This window comes from Eretmochelys imbricata, chromosome 8 (genome assembly GCF_965152235.1).
Source record: "Eretmochelys imbricata isolate rEreImb1 chromosome 8, rEreImb1.hap1, whole genome shotgun sequence".
NCBI lineage: Eukaryota > Metazoa > Chordata > Testudines > Cheloniidae > Eretmochelys > Eretmochelys imbricata.
In genome coordinates this window covers 100,701,268-100,716,735 of record NC_135579.1, presented here as the reverse complement: position 1 = coordinate 100,716,735, position 15,468 = coordinate 100,701,268, and the positions used below count along the sequence as shown (strand labels likewise).

At 41.9% G+C, this 15,468-nt stretch overlaps 1 protein-coding gene across 2 annotated transcripts in view; it reads right to left on the bottom strand.

Moving 5' to 3' along the window:
- Positions 1-14,844, bottom strand: part of SPATA6 (spermatogenesis associated 6) — a 53,262-nt gene extending 38,418 nt beyond the window's left edge. Inside the window, exons 1-6 of one of the 2 annotated variants that reach the window (XM_077824240.1) lie at positions 14,758-14,844; positions 9,893-10,030; positions 8,046-8,094; positions 6,524-6,565; positions 5,123-5,247; positions 351-431 (exon numbers count right to left, since the gene is read on the bottom strand). In XM_077824240.1, the coding sequence (XP_077680366.1) occupies positions 351-431; positions 5,123-5,247; positions 6,524-6,565; positions 8,046-8,094; positions 9,893-10,030; positions 14,758-14,805 (483 nt within the window). In that variant the 5' untranslated portion in view covers positions 14,806-14,844. The remainder of the gene's footprint in view (positions 1-350; positions 432-5,122; positions 5,248-6,523; positions 6,566-8,045; positions 8,095-9,892; positions 10,031-14,757) is intronic. The other variant, XM_077824239.1, reaches the window with a different exon arrangement.
- Positions 14,845-15,468: the final 624 nt, after the last annotated feature.

Here is a 15,468-nt window from a genome sequence, read left to right as displayed (position 1 = left end):
TAATAATTTGTCATCTCCAGGTTCACCCAGCTACTGTTAGATAATGATGAGAAGGCATCTTCCCAACTCCACACACACCAGGGACACACACCTCTGCTGATCACAGGATATGGCAGCTGTTAATTGTTTTGTATTCGAGGAACTCTCAGCACCTACTGTCAAGCACCTAGCCTTCTCTTTACTCCTGCTTGATTAAAAATTTAATCAAGTTGTCAAGCACCTCTGACAACTGCTTTACCCAAACAAAAGGAAGAAAAAAGTTTGTAGGGAGTAGGACATGCAAACATTTGACAGCACAGCTGTCAGTTTAAATCTAGAAATTAAATCACAAACAGTTAAATTATGCTAACCTGTACATGAATCCTTCCTGAACTTAACAGGCTTTCTGTAATAAGGGAGCTGGTAGAAAATCTCAATTTTGGTGCAATTCCCTAGAAGAGAGACAATAATTGAACATCAAGCTCCAACTAAAGATAAAGGGTATCAAAGAAATAAATGTCACCTAATGTAACAAGCCATTCCTAATTTTAAACCATTTCCTTTGTTAATTTCAGCCTTTAATAAAGATAATTAGAAAAGACAGAACAGCAATGGTAAATGTCAAGAAGATAACATTTGCATTTCTGACAATTCAATTACAGATGATTACATTGCTTTTGTACAACAATTAAGGTCTGACTTTTATTTCAATACATTTCTTTGTCAAAAGCAGTTTTAAAGATTTTTCATGTCATGTTACAGCATCAATAAAAATTCAAGTAAAGCTTTTCAAGTTTCATTCCTACTGACTTTGCAAACTTGTTTATAAACACTTTATTGCTTGTGGTTTCTGTAGCTTATGCTAAACTAATGCTTTTCTATTTACTTATATGTAAACTTTTGGTATTCACTGATTGTGTAGAATGTTAGGAAAAAAGTATACAGCATTAAGGGCCTACCATGTTCTGCAGATCAAGGAACAGAGGGACCCATCTACACATGCATCTTTCTCAGATGTGCAGAAGAGAGCTAGGGGTCGGCTATCCCTAGGGAACTTCATCCCCCACCCCCTCCAAGCACCACACATCTATCCATGTGCAGATCCCTAGACCCACAGAGGACACTAGGGTCTAGGGATCTGAACATGGAAAAGGGGGTAGGGGTAGACAGGAGGGGTGAGGGCTGGGACATTCTGCAGGACAGTTGATACAGCCTGGGGGTCCTGGGCACTGTCACAAGTGGTAGAGAAGACAGAGGGGCTTTGGATTCAGTGTGGAGGCAAAGGACCTCCGCACTAGTGGCTCTCATGTCTCCAGTAGATCTCCAAGATCAGAGATTTCAGGGTAGCCTTCTTCCATTGTGAACCCTGCTTCCGTCACCTGGGGGGAACTCCATGAGGGAGACCCTTCTCTGCCCCTCCTTTCCCCACGCCTACACCATTGATTTCCCCACGCCCCATGAGGTGGCATGATCTGGCCCTATGCTAGAATACTAAAATCAGAAGTGTAAGAGACAAAAATGCCAACCATGATTTTCGTTACCTTTAGCCTTGACAATCATCAGGGCCCCGGATGGTGACAAATTCAATCTAGTGGTTAATTTTTTTGTAAAAAAGTCAAACCACAGGGTATAAACACATCTTAAAGCTGACCTTCTTTAATCAGCACTCATTTTTATTATCTACATGAATTATCAACTGTCTAAAAAGGAGAAAATTAGAATTAATACATCTGCTATGAAAAGCCACAGTAGAGTGCCTACTGTTCTTAAAGAGACCAGGAATTATTACAGAAACTTTAGAAGTTTGTTCAACAGAGAAACAGTTTCTTGAGAAGAAAAGGAGTACTTGTGGCACCTTAGAGACTAACCAATTTCAAAATTGGTTAGTCTCTATGGTGCCACAAGTACTCCTTTTCTTTTTGCGAATACAGACTAACACAGCTGTTACTCTGAAACCAGTTTCTTGAGAGTCTGTGTTTTAAAAAAAACAAAAAACAAAAACAAACAAACAAAAAACAGCTCCCTAATTGGGACTCTAATGAAAGATACTGGAGGGGAAAAAAGGTCTGTTTAAGTGATGCTGCAAATATTGCACAGAGAGAGAAGACAGTACATTATATAAGCTGTCACAATCAGAGCAGGTTAATCATGTTCTTAGAGGTGAGGTCTGCACAGAAATGTTGAAGAGTCAGCAAAAGCATCAGTAGGACAACACCAGAGCAGGAAAAAAGAAAGAAAATTGTTCTGAGAGAACTCCAGGATGCCTTATATTCTTATTGTGTGTTGTGAGCCTTGTAAGACATTTAGCCAGAGACATTATCAGCCAAGTGCCAGCTTTCTGGAGGAGTTCTGATATTCTAATCTTGGAATTCTTTCCAACTGGCAGATTAGCAGTGCTAATCAGACACTGCTTGTCACTGCCTAGCTGAAGTCCAGAACAGTAACCTTGCTTTTGCTACCTTTAGTTTTAACACAAGAAAAAGTTACTGGGCATCAAAGCACTACTGTAGCACAGCTGTCAGTCAAATATACTTATTATGGCAGCTTGTTATAACTTTTCTTGTGGGAAGAACTCAACTGACCAGTGCTGAAATAAGATGAGTGGTTTTGGTTCTCAAGATCATGATTAACATTTTACCATTTGCAATAAAATGTACATATGCTGATTGCTGCCTACAGGGACAGAAAGAACACCCTTCACCCAAGAGGGAAGAGAGCAGAGGGGTGAGGCAGAAGCACCCATCATTCCCAACCTCAGGAATCTGAAGCAGTTCAGAGAGTAGAGGGAGACCCACCCGAAAGGAAACACAGCTGGTATGATGGGGATCTGGGAAGGAACATTTGAGACTCTTTCATCTTGGTTTGGAAGGGGAGGTTGTTTCCCTCATGGCTGCCCAAACCATCATCTAGAGCAGTGCTTCTCAAGCTATCTGATGTGGGGGACCGGCATTGTTTTTTCCAATGTGCACGCAGACCGGCAGCCGATGGCTCGCGGACCGGCACAGATTCGCGGACCACCACTTTGAGTACCACTGATCTAGAGAAAGGAGTTGCAAATCCTCCATTCCACATCCCTCTCTCCCCCACAAATTGTCTATATTATTCTGGGGCTACTGTCATTACCCACTACCCCTTCTAAGCCATTCCATGTTTCTGGGAGGGAGGGAGGAGACACACATGCTTCTGCAGGAACAGATTTCACCATCTAAACTGCTCCACATACTTTCCTGGGGATAAGAGAGACTGGAGTACCTTTTTCCATTCCATCATTCCAGTCATTTTAGGGCTGCTACAGCTTCATTATGCACTTGCCGATGTCCCAGCTGGCTCTGCTCAACACCTCAACAAGAATGAAAGGCCCTAAAGCACCGCTGAACTACCATGGTTTACCAGTGATTATTGCAAAAAGCCAACTATCTGGACACTTGTATCTCAAAGAGGTACACAGCCTTTCAGAATGAATTCAAATGCAAATGTATTTGATTTACCATAAAGAACTTTGGGAGACATGAACTAGTTTTTCAACAGATTTAAAGAATTCTAAATTTTAATTTAAAAAAAATATAATAAGCTTCATATTTAATACTCCTCAACTGTCAAATATATACCTTAAGTCCCAAACTGTAATGTGTAATAGGACTACATTTTCATTTGGGGAAAAACCTTCCTACTAATATTAGAAGTTAACCTAATACAGTATGATTTATTTTTATATTGTATCTATCATCAGGCTAAATATATTTGATAACATGCAGATAGGATGCTAAAAAAATGGTTTGTATAAAGCAGTTATTGTGGAATCTTCCAAAAGAAGGTGCACCTGTATATTGAATTTTGACATAAAAACACTCCTGGTCCAAATCTGGATTGGTTATAAGCAGGCTTCCAATTGCATCACATGACGTTACAATTTTGTGGTACAGGAGAAATCACTTAAACACAACGTATTTGGATTCCAACTCACTCAAAGTTTTCATTTAAACAAAGTTCATTCAAATAAAACATATCATCATAAGCCCATCTCTGCTACTCAGGTCATTCAAATGAAGTATGCTACCTCTAACCATCAAATTAGCACCTCTGCTTGTAACTGACAGGGTGATTTTTCAGGTTGCCCTTCTGAGGCACAGTGTACCAGCTGCAAGCCATTTTTGACCTTTAATCATCAATTTAAGAAATCTAGTAGTAATTGAGTCCCAAATCATCCCAATCTCAATGTTCTGTCACTTTAATGATACAATTATATCAAATTAAGGAAATACCTTTGGGAACTGTGTTTTTTCTTTAAAGTTGCTTTCAGGACTATCCCGTTCCCATCTGAGAATTGTCAGCTTTAAACACCTACGAAGGTGCAGGCTGAGATCAAACTTATTTTCATTTAGTGTACATTTGAACCTGCAGCTACAAAAGACCAATGCTAATTCATTCTATTCATTTTTCCAATCACTCCTCAGCAATTATGGCTTTTTTGAAAGCCTAAATGTGGCTAGTTTCTAAAATGGCTTGGCCAGTCAGTGTGAACAGAGGCTAAAGAGAGTTTGACAAACAAGTTCTAGAAGGGAAAATCAAAGCTATCGGTGTCTGAATCAAGTTTAAATACAGATTATGATGATTATTCATTCTTATTATGTGAGATTCCCTCAAGCTCCAATGAGTGCTGGAGACGCACTGCGCACAGTGTTGTACAAACAGATGGATCAACAGACCTTGACCCAGAGGGTTTCCGATGTAACTGGAGACAAAATGCAACCAAAAGAGTAAGTGTGGGAGAGTGTTACAAAAATAAGATTGTCCTGTTACATAGTTCAACTGCTGTACAATTTGATGGTTCCTGTTGGCAGTAAATCTAGCTTCGCACCCAGTGGATGGGTGAAAAGAAGATATAAAGGCCATGGTACTATATATCAAATCAATCTAGATACTAACTTGTTCACATTATACAAGTACAGTTTGCACATCAAGTTAAAATAACATTTCCAGCAGACATATTCTATCTTCACAAAGTTCAGCCTTGGATTAGTACTTGCCATTTCAGGTATTGAATTATCTGTCAAAAGTAATCACTTTTGGCTTGAGATAGTTCACGAAGCTGTTCCTGTGAAACATACTGTATCATAAGTACAATACACAGATATGCACTTACTGTAAAACTAGAAGACCTCTTCATTAAAACTTCGCGATCTGAACCATGGTGTCCACGAGTAAGCTTAGGGTCAGGGAACAGGAAATCTCTTGTATTTTCTTCATAAGTGGCTAGAATCTCTCCCACTAAAAAGGAAATATGTACTAATGTATTGGGAAACAGTTGTACAGTGTAGACACACATGCACGAGACTATGCCGAAATGAGTACAATGTTTTACCTTTAAAAATTAAGAGTAAACTCTTACTACACTAGACCATAAGACGACTGACTAAGGTGGGACTATGCCCGATACTAAGAATGCACAGGATTGGGCCCTTAAGCACCTTTTACTGAAAACTGTATCAAATTTATGTAAAGCAGACTGCCTTTGTTGCACTAAGAGACATGTAAAAGGTTTTCCTACGACATTTCTTCCCTTCTTCCTCTCCTATGTACAGCCAATGGTTTTCTAACAGTAGCAAACTTCACATCTGTTATTCTGTATTAAAGAACAATTATGGTTGTTAATCAGAGATTTAGTCAGCTGTCAGAAAGGAATTTAGGTACAATCAAAAAGAGTATTTCAAGATCCTCAAATCTTGTTTTATTTTCTTTAAGGAAAAAAACCAAGATCGATTATATAAAACTTTCAAGTTGTTCTACCACAGTCACTTTGCCAAGCGTCCACTATAAGCTCTCTCTCCTTCTAAAATCTCTTACACTCCCACAACAACAAAATCCACACTCAGTTTGTTTCTTTGTGTAAATATCCCAGGAAACCACTGAGAGAAACAGGTATTTTCTTGCTTGCTGTGGTGTTATTAAGGACCTGTAACTATGGATGCTTTTAATTCCACAGTTCTCAATCAAGTCCTCCTTCAAACTCTATTTTATTTCCAATAAAATGCAGATTTATATTATCCATGGGAATATTTGAATTTCATTAAGATAGATTTTTTTATAATCACACAAACCTATAACAGAAATAGGACAAATCGTTATTTATTATCTTCACCTCTCCCCAGAGACCAGAAATATTTATTGCGTGGATAAGGGTTTTCCCCAGCGGTCACCATTAAAAGAAAAGTGTCATTTTGAGAACAAGATTATACACTTTGAAACCTCACAGGCAGACCACAAGTGAATTTTGAGGCCTTTAATAAGTATGCATTGTGTGAGTTCGGTTTATTTTCAATTTTTAAAGTATTATCACTTTCGTAAGCCTGAGAATAGAACATTTCAATATTAGCTTTATTCTCTTTCAAAAATGAGATCCTCTTGATCTATTAACATTTTATATTCAGGGGACTATTTGTTGAAGAGCTTTCTACATGGTTTGTATGTTGAGAAAAATGATTGTGTGTCCTCATGGAAATTCACCGATTAAACTGCCTGATTTATGAAGAGATTGATACAATACCTGGAGGAACAAGCTGTATTAGTTCAAGCACTGCTGTGTCAACTAGAAAGGAAAAAAAGTTTTCAAAAGTCAAAAAATAAACTATGATCAGAAGTAATTTTAATATGCAAAGTAAAAGAGCACCCATTCCCTGATTTAACCCTCTCAACAATGTATGCGCTAATGTAATAAGTTCAATTATGATGTACCAATAATAAGAGCAGATTATGAACACTTTATATGAATACTACAAATCTAGGCTAACACAATGGCGTCCTCAGGCACTACCATAATACAAATAATGAATTATTGGCTCAAGCTTGTAACGGACACTGTCAAGTTCGGCAGCAGATGGAGTCAATCCTTTGAAGAGACTACAGAGAAGCCATGAAGTTTGGATCCTGTTTTGGACTGTAATTCTCACAATGTTTGAGGGCACCTAAATTTGGAGTTTTAGTTCAGGCACAATACTATTTTAATAGGATTCGTCATGCTCAATGTATGGCAGCATTGTTCATTGTGGAGTCACTCTGTTTAAAAAAAAATCACATTCATTTGACAAAGTAAAACACTCACTGAAGTTCAAAATATTTGAACATAGCTTGCTATATGTGGTCAGTTTGTTGAGTTCATTAAGTCTTTGTATATGAACAAGGTATGTTTTTAACTGTTTTAAATTTCACTCTATTGAATACACTAGAAGAAATGTATAATTTAGAGATTTCTGGAAGTGCCTATTTATCTGTATTCTGGTAAGTTATTACTATCAAAAGAAGCCATCACATCCTCTAAAACATTCCTAGGCTCACATTTGAAGGATCGCTCTTTGAGCAATGACTATTTCATTTAATGGTCACACATATTTCTAGCAGATGGAATACTGATCATTCTTCAGCCACTAGTGTTTCAAAGAGATAGTAAGAATGTTTTCCTGTTCCCAATCTAACCCCTCAACTCTCAAAAATATCTTTAGATTCCATATTATTAATATGATATTAGCCACCAAGGGCTAGATCCACAAAGGAATTCAGGTGCTAAACGCCACTTTAGGCACTTAAGTTTCAAACTTTAGTGCCTCTAAACCCCTGCTCAGTGGCCACATAATCCTATAGGAACCTAAATTACCCAGACCCCTAAGTTTTCACTGGTAAAGTCCCTTAAGCATCTAACTGTAGGCATGAGCAAAACTGTTTAAGTCGCTGAGCAGCTCGGAACCCAGCTCACGCAGGAATTAAACTCTTCTGTTAAAGCTGTTTTACTTTGTATGAAATACTTAAATATTCCTTGAAGCAGGTACTGGACCAGAGTCTCCCAGGAAAGAGCACTAACCACTAGGAGACAGAGTCTCTCTCTTTTTCTTTTGCCCCATGACTATTTTGAAGGGACTTAACTCCCCACTGCATTGTATACAGAGTCTAAGCGCCAAATTCATGGGCAGCAGAATGCCTACATATTAGGCACTACAAAGCTGAGCCTATGCTCTCTTTCTGAGGATCTAGACCTATGTGCATACAATATAACGTATATAAAAAGCAAAACCTACATTCAAGTAGCTCAACAAGTTCTCCAGGATCAACTACATCAGTAAATACCTAAAACAAAAGATTTAAAAAAATGTAATGGACACATTTGATCAGAAATAACAGATGTGCTTAAAGAAAACTAAAGTTTCCCTTTGATTCAGATTATTGCAAACAGTACTATTCCCCAAGGAGGGAGTGAGGGGGGAACAACAGAAAACTGAAATTATAACCTAGCACCGAGACAGAATATATTTCTTAGAAAGACAGCACTTTTGGTCATCTGATTTCTAACCATTTCAAGATTCTTCCTCTCTATCTAAATTATGTGAGCTACCATAGATAAAGAGCCAATCACATGAACATGCAAGTGCAGTCTGCACAAATTTCAGCAATATAAAAGACAAATAGCTGATCTTGTTAGAAAAATTCATCTTTCATCTGTAACTGAAAAAGTTTAAAGGGACAATGTCGGCACCTTTTTTAATTATTGGGTTTTCTACACTGAGCGATCCCACAATCTTTTTAGATATTTGAAAATAGAATTATTCTCCCTTTTGTTTTTTCTTATTTCCATTTGTATAATGTTGATAATTCTTCTGGCACTTGTGACTGACCTGAAAATAACATGGCACATTTCCATTATGTTCTTGTTTGTGCATAACTATTACTGATCATGTCAGCACCTGGGAATATCGTTCATTCACTAATGACTGCTGTAAAGCCAGAAAGGGCAGCTCTCTACAACATTTTTGCAAGTCCTGAAGAAATAGTGACTAGTTTGTTATTATAATTTCTAGGGGACAGTGGTGTAGGAATCTTCTCTCTGATTCAGTACTGAGCCACTGCCTCAGCATGATGTTGCGAGGCATCCTATTGCTGGAGGTACCAAACTTTTGAGGATGTAAAAGTAGAGAGCCTGAATACCTCAAGCTATTAAATGACACTTTGTAAGAGCATGAAATGTTCTTCCCAGTGCTCTGACTAAATTCCGACTTAAGCAATTGCACTCTATAAATGCACCTAGATTTCTCCCTCAGTTTCAGTTGAATACAGTAATCAGCACTTCCGGTCCTAAGTTGCTTTGTAGTCTGGTTGTGCCCTTTTAAATAGCTGCTATGTTCCATTTCCACCCTGCCTTTCAGTGGTGGGTGAAATTATCCCTCTTCATGCCTTACCTATCTCACAAAGGTGTTGTTGAGGCTTAATTAGTCAGTCTTTGAAAGTGCTTTGGGATACTTGGATGAGAAGCATTAGAGACGTGCAAAGTATTGTTATTCATGAGTAGTCAAAAAACAGAATCATGTTTGTAAGGTACAGAATTTCATTATTCCTATGGCACTCACAATGAAACTAGTAGGGACACGGAAGAGGTGATAGGCAACGGTAAAATACAAGGCTATAGTGCCATCAAGGGGGCTCTTGCGACATCAAACCAGGAAAGAGCAGAGAGCTGTCACCAGAAAGCCCAAGCTCATATTCCACCTTTTTGCTACAGACTGTTCTTATAATCTTACTTTGTGATTTTTAATTTTCATTCTTCTCCCTATTCCCTACTTGTATTTTCCATTTTGACCTATATTTAAGGAGCATAACACTTGGCAGGAACTAAGAGGAGCTACTGGGAAAAAAGGTCATTTCATAAAAGAAGAAAGAACAAAAACCTAAAAATCCTCATGATATACTTTGGTCATATGCTCACAAATTTATTTTTGAATTACTATATCTATAATGAAAAAACAAATGTCTTTTGTGCTGAAGAGCTGCAGAAATTAGTAGTAAAACAATACCATTTTCAGTGTGATCATTTGTGTTTGGGGATTCTGGTTCTTTGTTTTTTACATGTTCATGTCCGATGTTATGATCGTACCTTTTCAAATACTAGTTTCTCTTCTAAGAAGAGTGGAAATGCTGCAGGGACACATTGAGTCCTTTTGTACTGTCCAAATACACAGGCGCTGAGATAGAGCTCACTTTTGTCTTTCAGCAACACTCCAGGGCAAGTTATCTGGAAGAACAACATATTTATTATACAAACTGAGCTTCAGCATTAGAATTATTGGTTATATTTGGGAGAAAAAATAGAATGAGCTAAGATGAAAATAGTTGTTTGCTGGGGACCCATATGGTAACATAGCTCAGTGGCAAACCCTCCTTTTCTAAAGTAATTCTAGCTATACTTACTTACAGTAAGGCAAATACTTATAGTTTTAAAATATTTAGGACTAAGTTCTCCCCTAGTGTAAGCAGTCACAGCTCCATTAACTTCATCCAGACTCCCCAGTCTCAAGGTCACACTTTATAATAGCTGCTGGTGTTCATGATCCACATCATTTAATCACTAAGGGTTATACAGAGCAAACAATGACTCATGAGATATCCAAAACATGCCCCAAGAGCCAAAAGCTGTCCACGTCCTGAAACGTAGCCTCCCGGCAGTGAGGACTCAGCTGATGCACTGGTAGGTTTTATTGCTTGTGAACAAATTCAATCTGCCTAAGAAAGGTAGATTTGTTTTAGGGTTGGATTTTTTTTTTTAAAGTTTATGTAAATGTATGTGGGAATCAGGTGTAGCTCTTGGGTTCCCAGAAAGTTGCCAATGCAATTCCTGATGTTGCAAAGTTTGGGCACTGCAGAGGAGTACCAAAGGGAGACTGGACTTTTTTTTTACTACAGTGATACTCTGGACACTGCTGGTGGGTGGCCACTGCATTGTCTTTCACATCTATTTCTAACTCATAGGTTTAGTCCTCTGGCTAGTGAGCATCTCATACATTTTTTCAAGCTGTGATGTACATCACACAATTCTCAGCTATTCTCTCACATTAAGAACACACACAAATCTCTTCCCCACAACTACATGTTATTTTCTCCAATTCTGATGGTTCTGCTGTGTGATCCAGCTAGAGAATTCCCAGTCACCTTTCACTTCAGTTTATGCTGCTCTCATATTATCACAGTATTATAAATGTGAGGTTGCCTCTTGCAACACAAGGTTGCAGGAGAAGCAGTGCTCAGATTTTCAATTGCCAGCTAGAGGAGAAAGGGAGCAGAGTGACAGGAATTAAGTGAGGTACGTTTGCTACAGTTCTTCTCTCAGATGAACATGAGGAATACCTGCTGGACCTAAAGATTCTTCATATATCACAGAAAAATAATCCTTGAATGAAAGAAGTTATGGAGCCTAAATCCGATGGATTTGCGCAGTGCTCAATTTGTAATGAAAAAGATGCCGGGGCTCAAGCAAAAAAAAAAAAAAATTTTACATTCATAACTGATGCAGCAAGCTCAGATGTGCTGGGGCTATGAAGGGCCAACCCTAAAGGTGCCAGGACTCAGCCCTGGCACAAATTAAGCACTGGATTTGTGGAATTTAATGGGGACCTGTGGTCTAAACAAGAAAGTCTGTTAAAACATGTATTAACTAAGCAAAAGGTTTCCCCCTCCAAGAGCTATTATCTCTGATGAAAGGCACCAGGTTAACAGTCCTAAAGATTGAAGCACACCTGCCAAGTATTACACTTTGCATGAAACTCATGCATACATAAGTATGAATGCGAGAGAGACTTCCCCATGCAGCACCTTGTCGCCTAGGGGAAGATTCTTTGAGCTACAAACTGAGACAATGTGTTTGTCTCAGCTCTTCAACTGAATGCTGTTAATATTTCTGTGCACTTCACAGCCCTTAATAACCAAGGCCTCATATCTTTACCTTAGAGGATGCAGCTAGCATTCCCCCATTTTACAGATAAGAAAAATGAAAGCTTGAAGGAGGTCACTGAAGGCAAGTCTCCAATCCGACAGACCCAAGTTTCATCCAGTTTCCCATTTTGCCTTGCCAGAAAAATGAACTTCTTCCCAGATCAGGGTTCAGGTATGCTGGAAGTTTGCACTTCTGCTGCCCTGTAGACAAACTGAGGGCTTCATTTAGCAGAGCTGCAAAAGCATACATCTACAATTTTTAAAGCCAATTTATGGGTATATACCAGTGAATTACAAATATACAATTTTAACTCACTAAATAATTTCCATAAATGTCACATGGAGCTGCACAGACTTTGGCAACTAAGCTGAAGCCCCTATTTGATAAGCACAATGGACAGTTTTGCTCTATGCTTTGTTACGTGCTATGTAAAAATATATTAATATTATCCCTAAGACAAGTACAGTTAGGGGAGCGACAGTGGTATCCCCAAACTGATCTCAGAACAGACCTGAAGGGACTTACAGTAAAGATACAGTAACAAACTGGATCAGCATCCATACTCATTCAATTTGTGTCTTCTGATCCAAGCTTCCCAAAAATGTGTGGTCATCGTGGTCTTGTGATGTAATAAGTATCCAATAAGAAAAGGAATGAGACCCACCAAACTCATTTCACATAAGGGGACAGCATATTATAATGAACCATGATCTCCTTTCAAGGGGAGTCCCACGGTCTGATTTTACATACAGTTTTAGGCCTGTGATGCGTGTGTATTTAACTAACTCCAGACACGGAGCTTCAAAAATCCACTTGCCTACTCTCTGCTAACAAATAAGACACTCTCAGTATCAAGGACAAACAATGCCCATTAACTCCTGCAGAGTTTTCACTTACAATAAGGCGTTAGCCAATACGGTTGCAAAGGTAACCTCCAAATGTAAATGGAATGTAAACAGGTGCAACACTAACTTCCTTAGCCTACAGACACACAGTTCTAGTCATTCAGCATGTTGCTGCAGGTAAGAAGTCTCTAGCTGGCAGTGAAATGAAGAAGCAGGTGAGAGGTACAGGCAGCATCAAAGGCAAGCACTTGAGCTATTCTCTAGGAAGGCGCATTCAGAACCGACGCTGGTGGACATAACTGAAAAGCCTCCTTTGATTGCAACCTGGAACCTTGAGGGTGGGAAGGGTAGCAAATATCCCTAATTGCAGCAGCCAGAGGCGAGGGAGTAGGGGCTACCCGTACCCACACCCCATTCAGCACCCAAAACCTGGGGTGCAAGGAGGAACCAAGAGAAAATACTAGTTCTTCTTTCCAGCAGCCAAAAAGGGCTTTTTGGGGAGAAGGGGGGAAGAAGGTCATATTTCATCAGACAGCCATAGATAGAGGCTAATATGGAAACCTACCAAGCTGCCATCCCTGAACAACTGTAGGAAAGCTGGTACCCTCCCTATCCTTCATCTCATAACAAATACATGGTCATGTGGCTGTTTTAGAGCAAACGTGCAATTACCAGCAGTAGGAACAAATCAGAAACCAAAAACACCAGCTCCATTTCCATCATAGCCTCTCGCTGGCAATGTGAGGACAATGCATTTTCATATTTTAGATGGCATCCAGGATTTTTCTTTGTGCAAAGTGCATTCAGGAACCAGTGGGCCAATATAACCGATAGATCAAAGCGAGCACTGACCATGCAAAGTCAACCATAATCCCAACCTCATTTTGCCAGCTGGCATGCAAGGTGTCTCCGAAGGTCTAAAAATTATGGTGGGGGATCGTGGGAAGAGACCATTATGTTGAGTAAATCAGAATATAGGTATGCTACTTTGAGCGGTCACAGGTGAGGTCACGTGACTCTTCCATGACATTTCAATTCACAGTAGTCACCTGGAAAAATAGATGGGTTTCAATTCCAATCGTATTCAGCCCTTGCATGTCCTGCACTGCACACAATTGAATCAGATGACACTACTTGCAGCTGATGAAAGTGAAAACATCACCATTTACACTGCTACTGACATTTGTCTCCAGGCAAGTCTAGGGTAAAATATAGCAGTCTCCACTCCTTCTCTTTTACCTAAAACATTTTAGTCCCAAGGAGAAACTGCAGGGTAGGAACTTCTGCCAGGAAGAACTGATCGCTTCTCTTGTATGATTGCCATGAGGAAGGCACTACCAAACTCACGGTCATAGCATTTTAAAAAAAATCATAAATTTCATGACCTCAGCTATTTAAATCTGAACTGTCATGGTGTTGAAATTGTAGGGGTCCTGACCCAAAAAGGAGTTGGGGGAAGGGTGTGTTTGTAGGGGGGCGTTTGTGGAATTGCTCCCCTCACTTCCCCGCTGCTGCTGGCAGGGCGCTGCCTTCAGAGGCCGACCTCCAGCCACCCAGCTTTGAAGTCAGCGCAGAAGGAGAGGTGGCAATCCCATGAGCCCCTAAAATAACCTTGTGATCCCCCCCTCTGCAATGCCCTTTTGGGCCAGGACCTGCAATTTGAGAAACCCTGGTCTCCCCCGTGCCATCTGTAGCCACGAGAACTACCAGCAGAATAAATTAATTAAATCCGCCCCCCGCCCAGCTCTCCAGCGGCCCCCCGGTCTGCGCGGGTTTCACCCCCTAGGAAGGCTCTGACCCCGGGGCCCTGCGCTCAGCCCGCAGGGGCCGGGCAAGGCGAGCGCGGCCAGCGGAGGAGGCCGAGAGTAAGGGCCCCGCAGCCCCTGGCCGCGGGGCAGAAGAGGGACCCGGGGCCTTTTAACCCGGCGGCCCAGGGGCTGCCCGCGGGGGGCGGGGGCAGAGCGCAGCGGGCGCCGGACTCCATCTCCCGGCGGGTGCGGCCGCGGCCTTCCCGTGCCTCAGTTTCCCCGCCGGGCAGCGATCTCCTCCCCGAGCGCTGGCGGGAGGGGAACAGAGAAGCCAGGAGCCCGCCACGCCCTGTCACAGCCCGGGGGGAGGCGGCGGCAGCGCGGGGTCCCGCTGGGGGCGGGGGCGGGCGCCGGCGCCCGGCCCGACCCGGCCACTCACCGAGCGGAGCTCCAGCTCCAGGGCGCAGACCAGCGCCTTCCGCGACATCGGGGGGCCGGGCCGGGCCGGGCGGGGGGCTGCCCGGGGCCCTGGCCGGAGGGGGAAGGGCAGCTCCGGGCCCGCACAGGATGCGGCGCTCGCTCGGCCCCGCCCGCAGGGAACAACGCCGTCGTCGTGGCAACCGGAACGTTTCCGGACGCTACCATGTGGGCGGGGCTAATGGAATGACGTTAGCGCCATGGGCCGGGTTAGACCGAGCGACGCCCTCGGCTGCTGTGCGCATGCGCGGAAGGCTGAGTTCAGCTGCGCTCACTGGAGGGGCAAAGAGAACAGAGCAGGAGGGGGCGGAGCTTGTGGAGCGGGGGCGGGGCCACGCTGCGCTCCCTGCATCCCCCCGGCACCAGCCACTCAGTCCCGCACCCAGCCCTGGCTGCAGGTGCCGCTGGCGGGATAAGAACATAAGCGTGGCCACAGTGGGTCAGAGCAAAGGTCCTGCCAGCCCAGTATCCTGGCCACGGACAGTGGCCCGTGCCAGGTGCCCCGGAGGGAGTGAACGTAACAGGTGGTGATCAGTGATCGCTCTCCTGCCATCCATCTCCACCCTCTGCCAACCAGAGGCGAGGGCCACCGTTCCTTACCCATCCTGGCTAATAGCCATTATTGGACTTAACCTTCACAAATTTATCCAGTTCTCTTTTAAACCTTGTTATA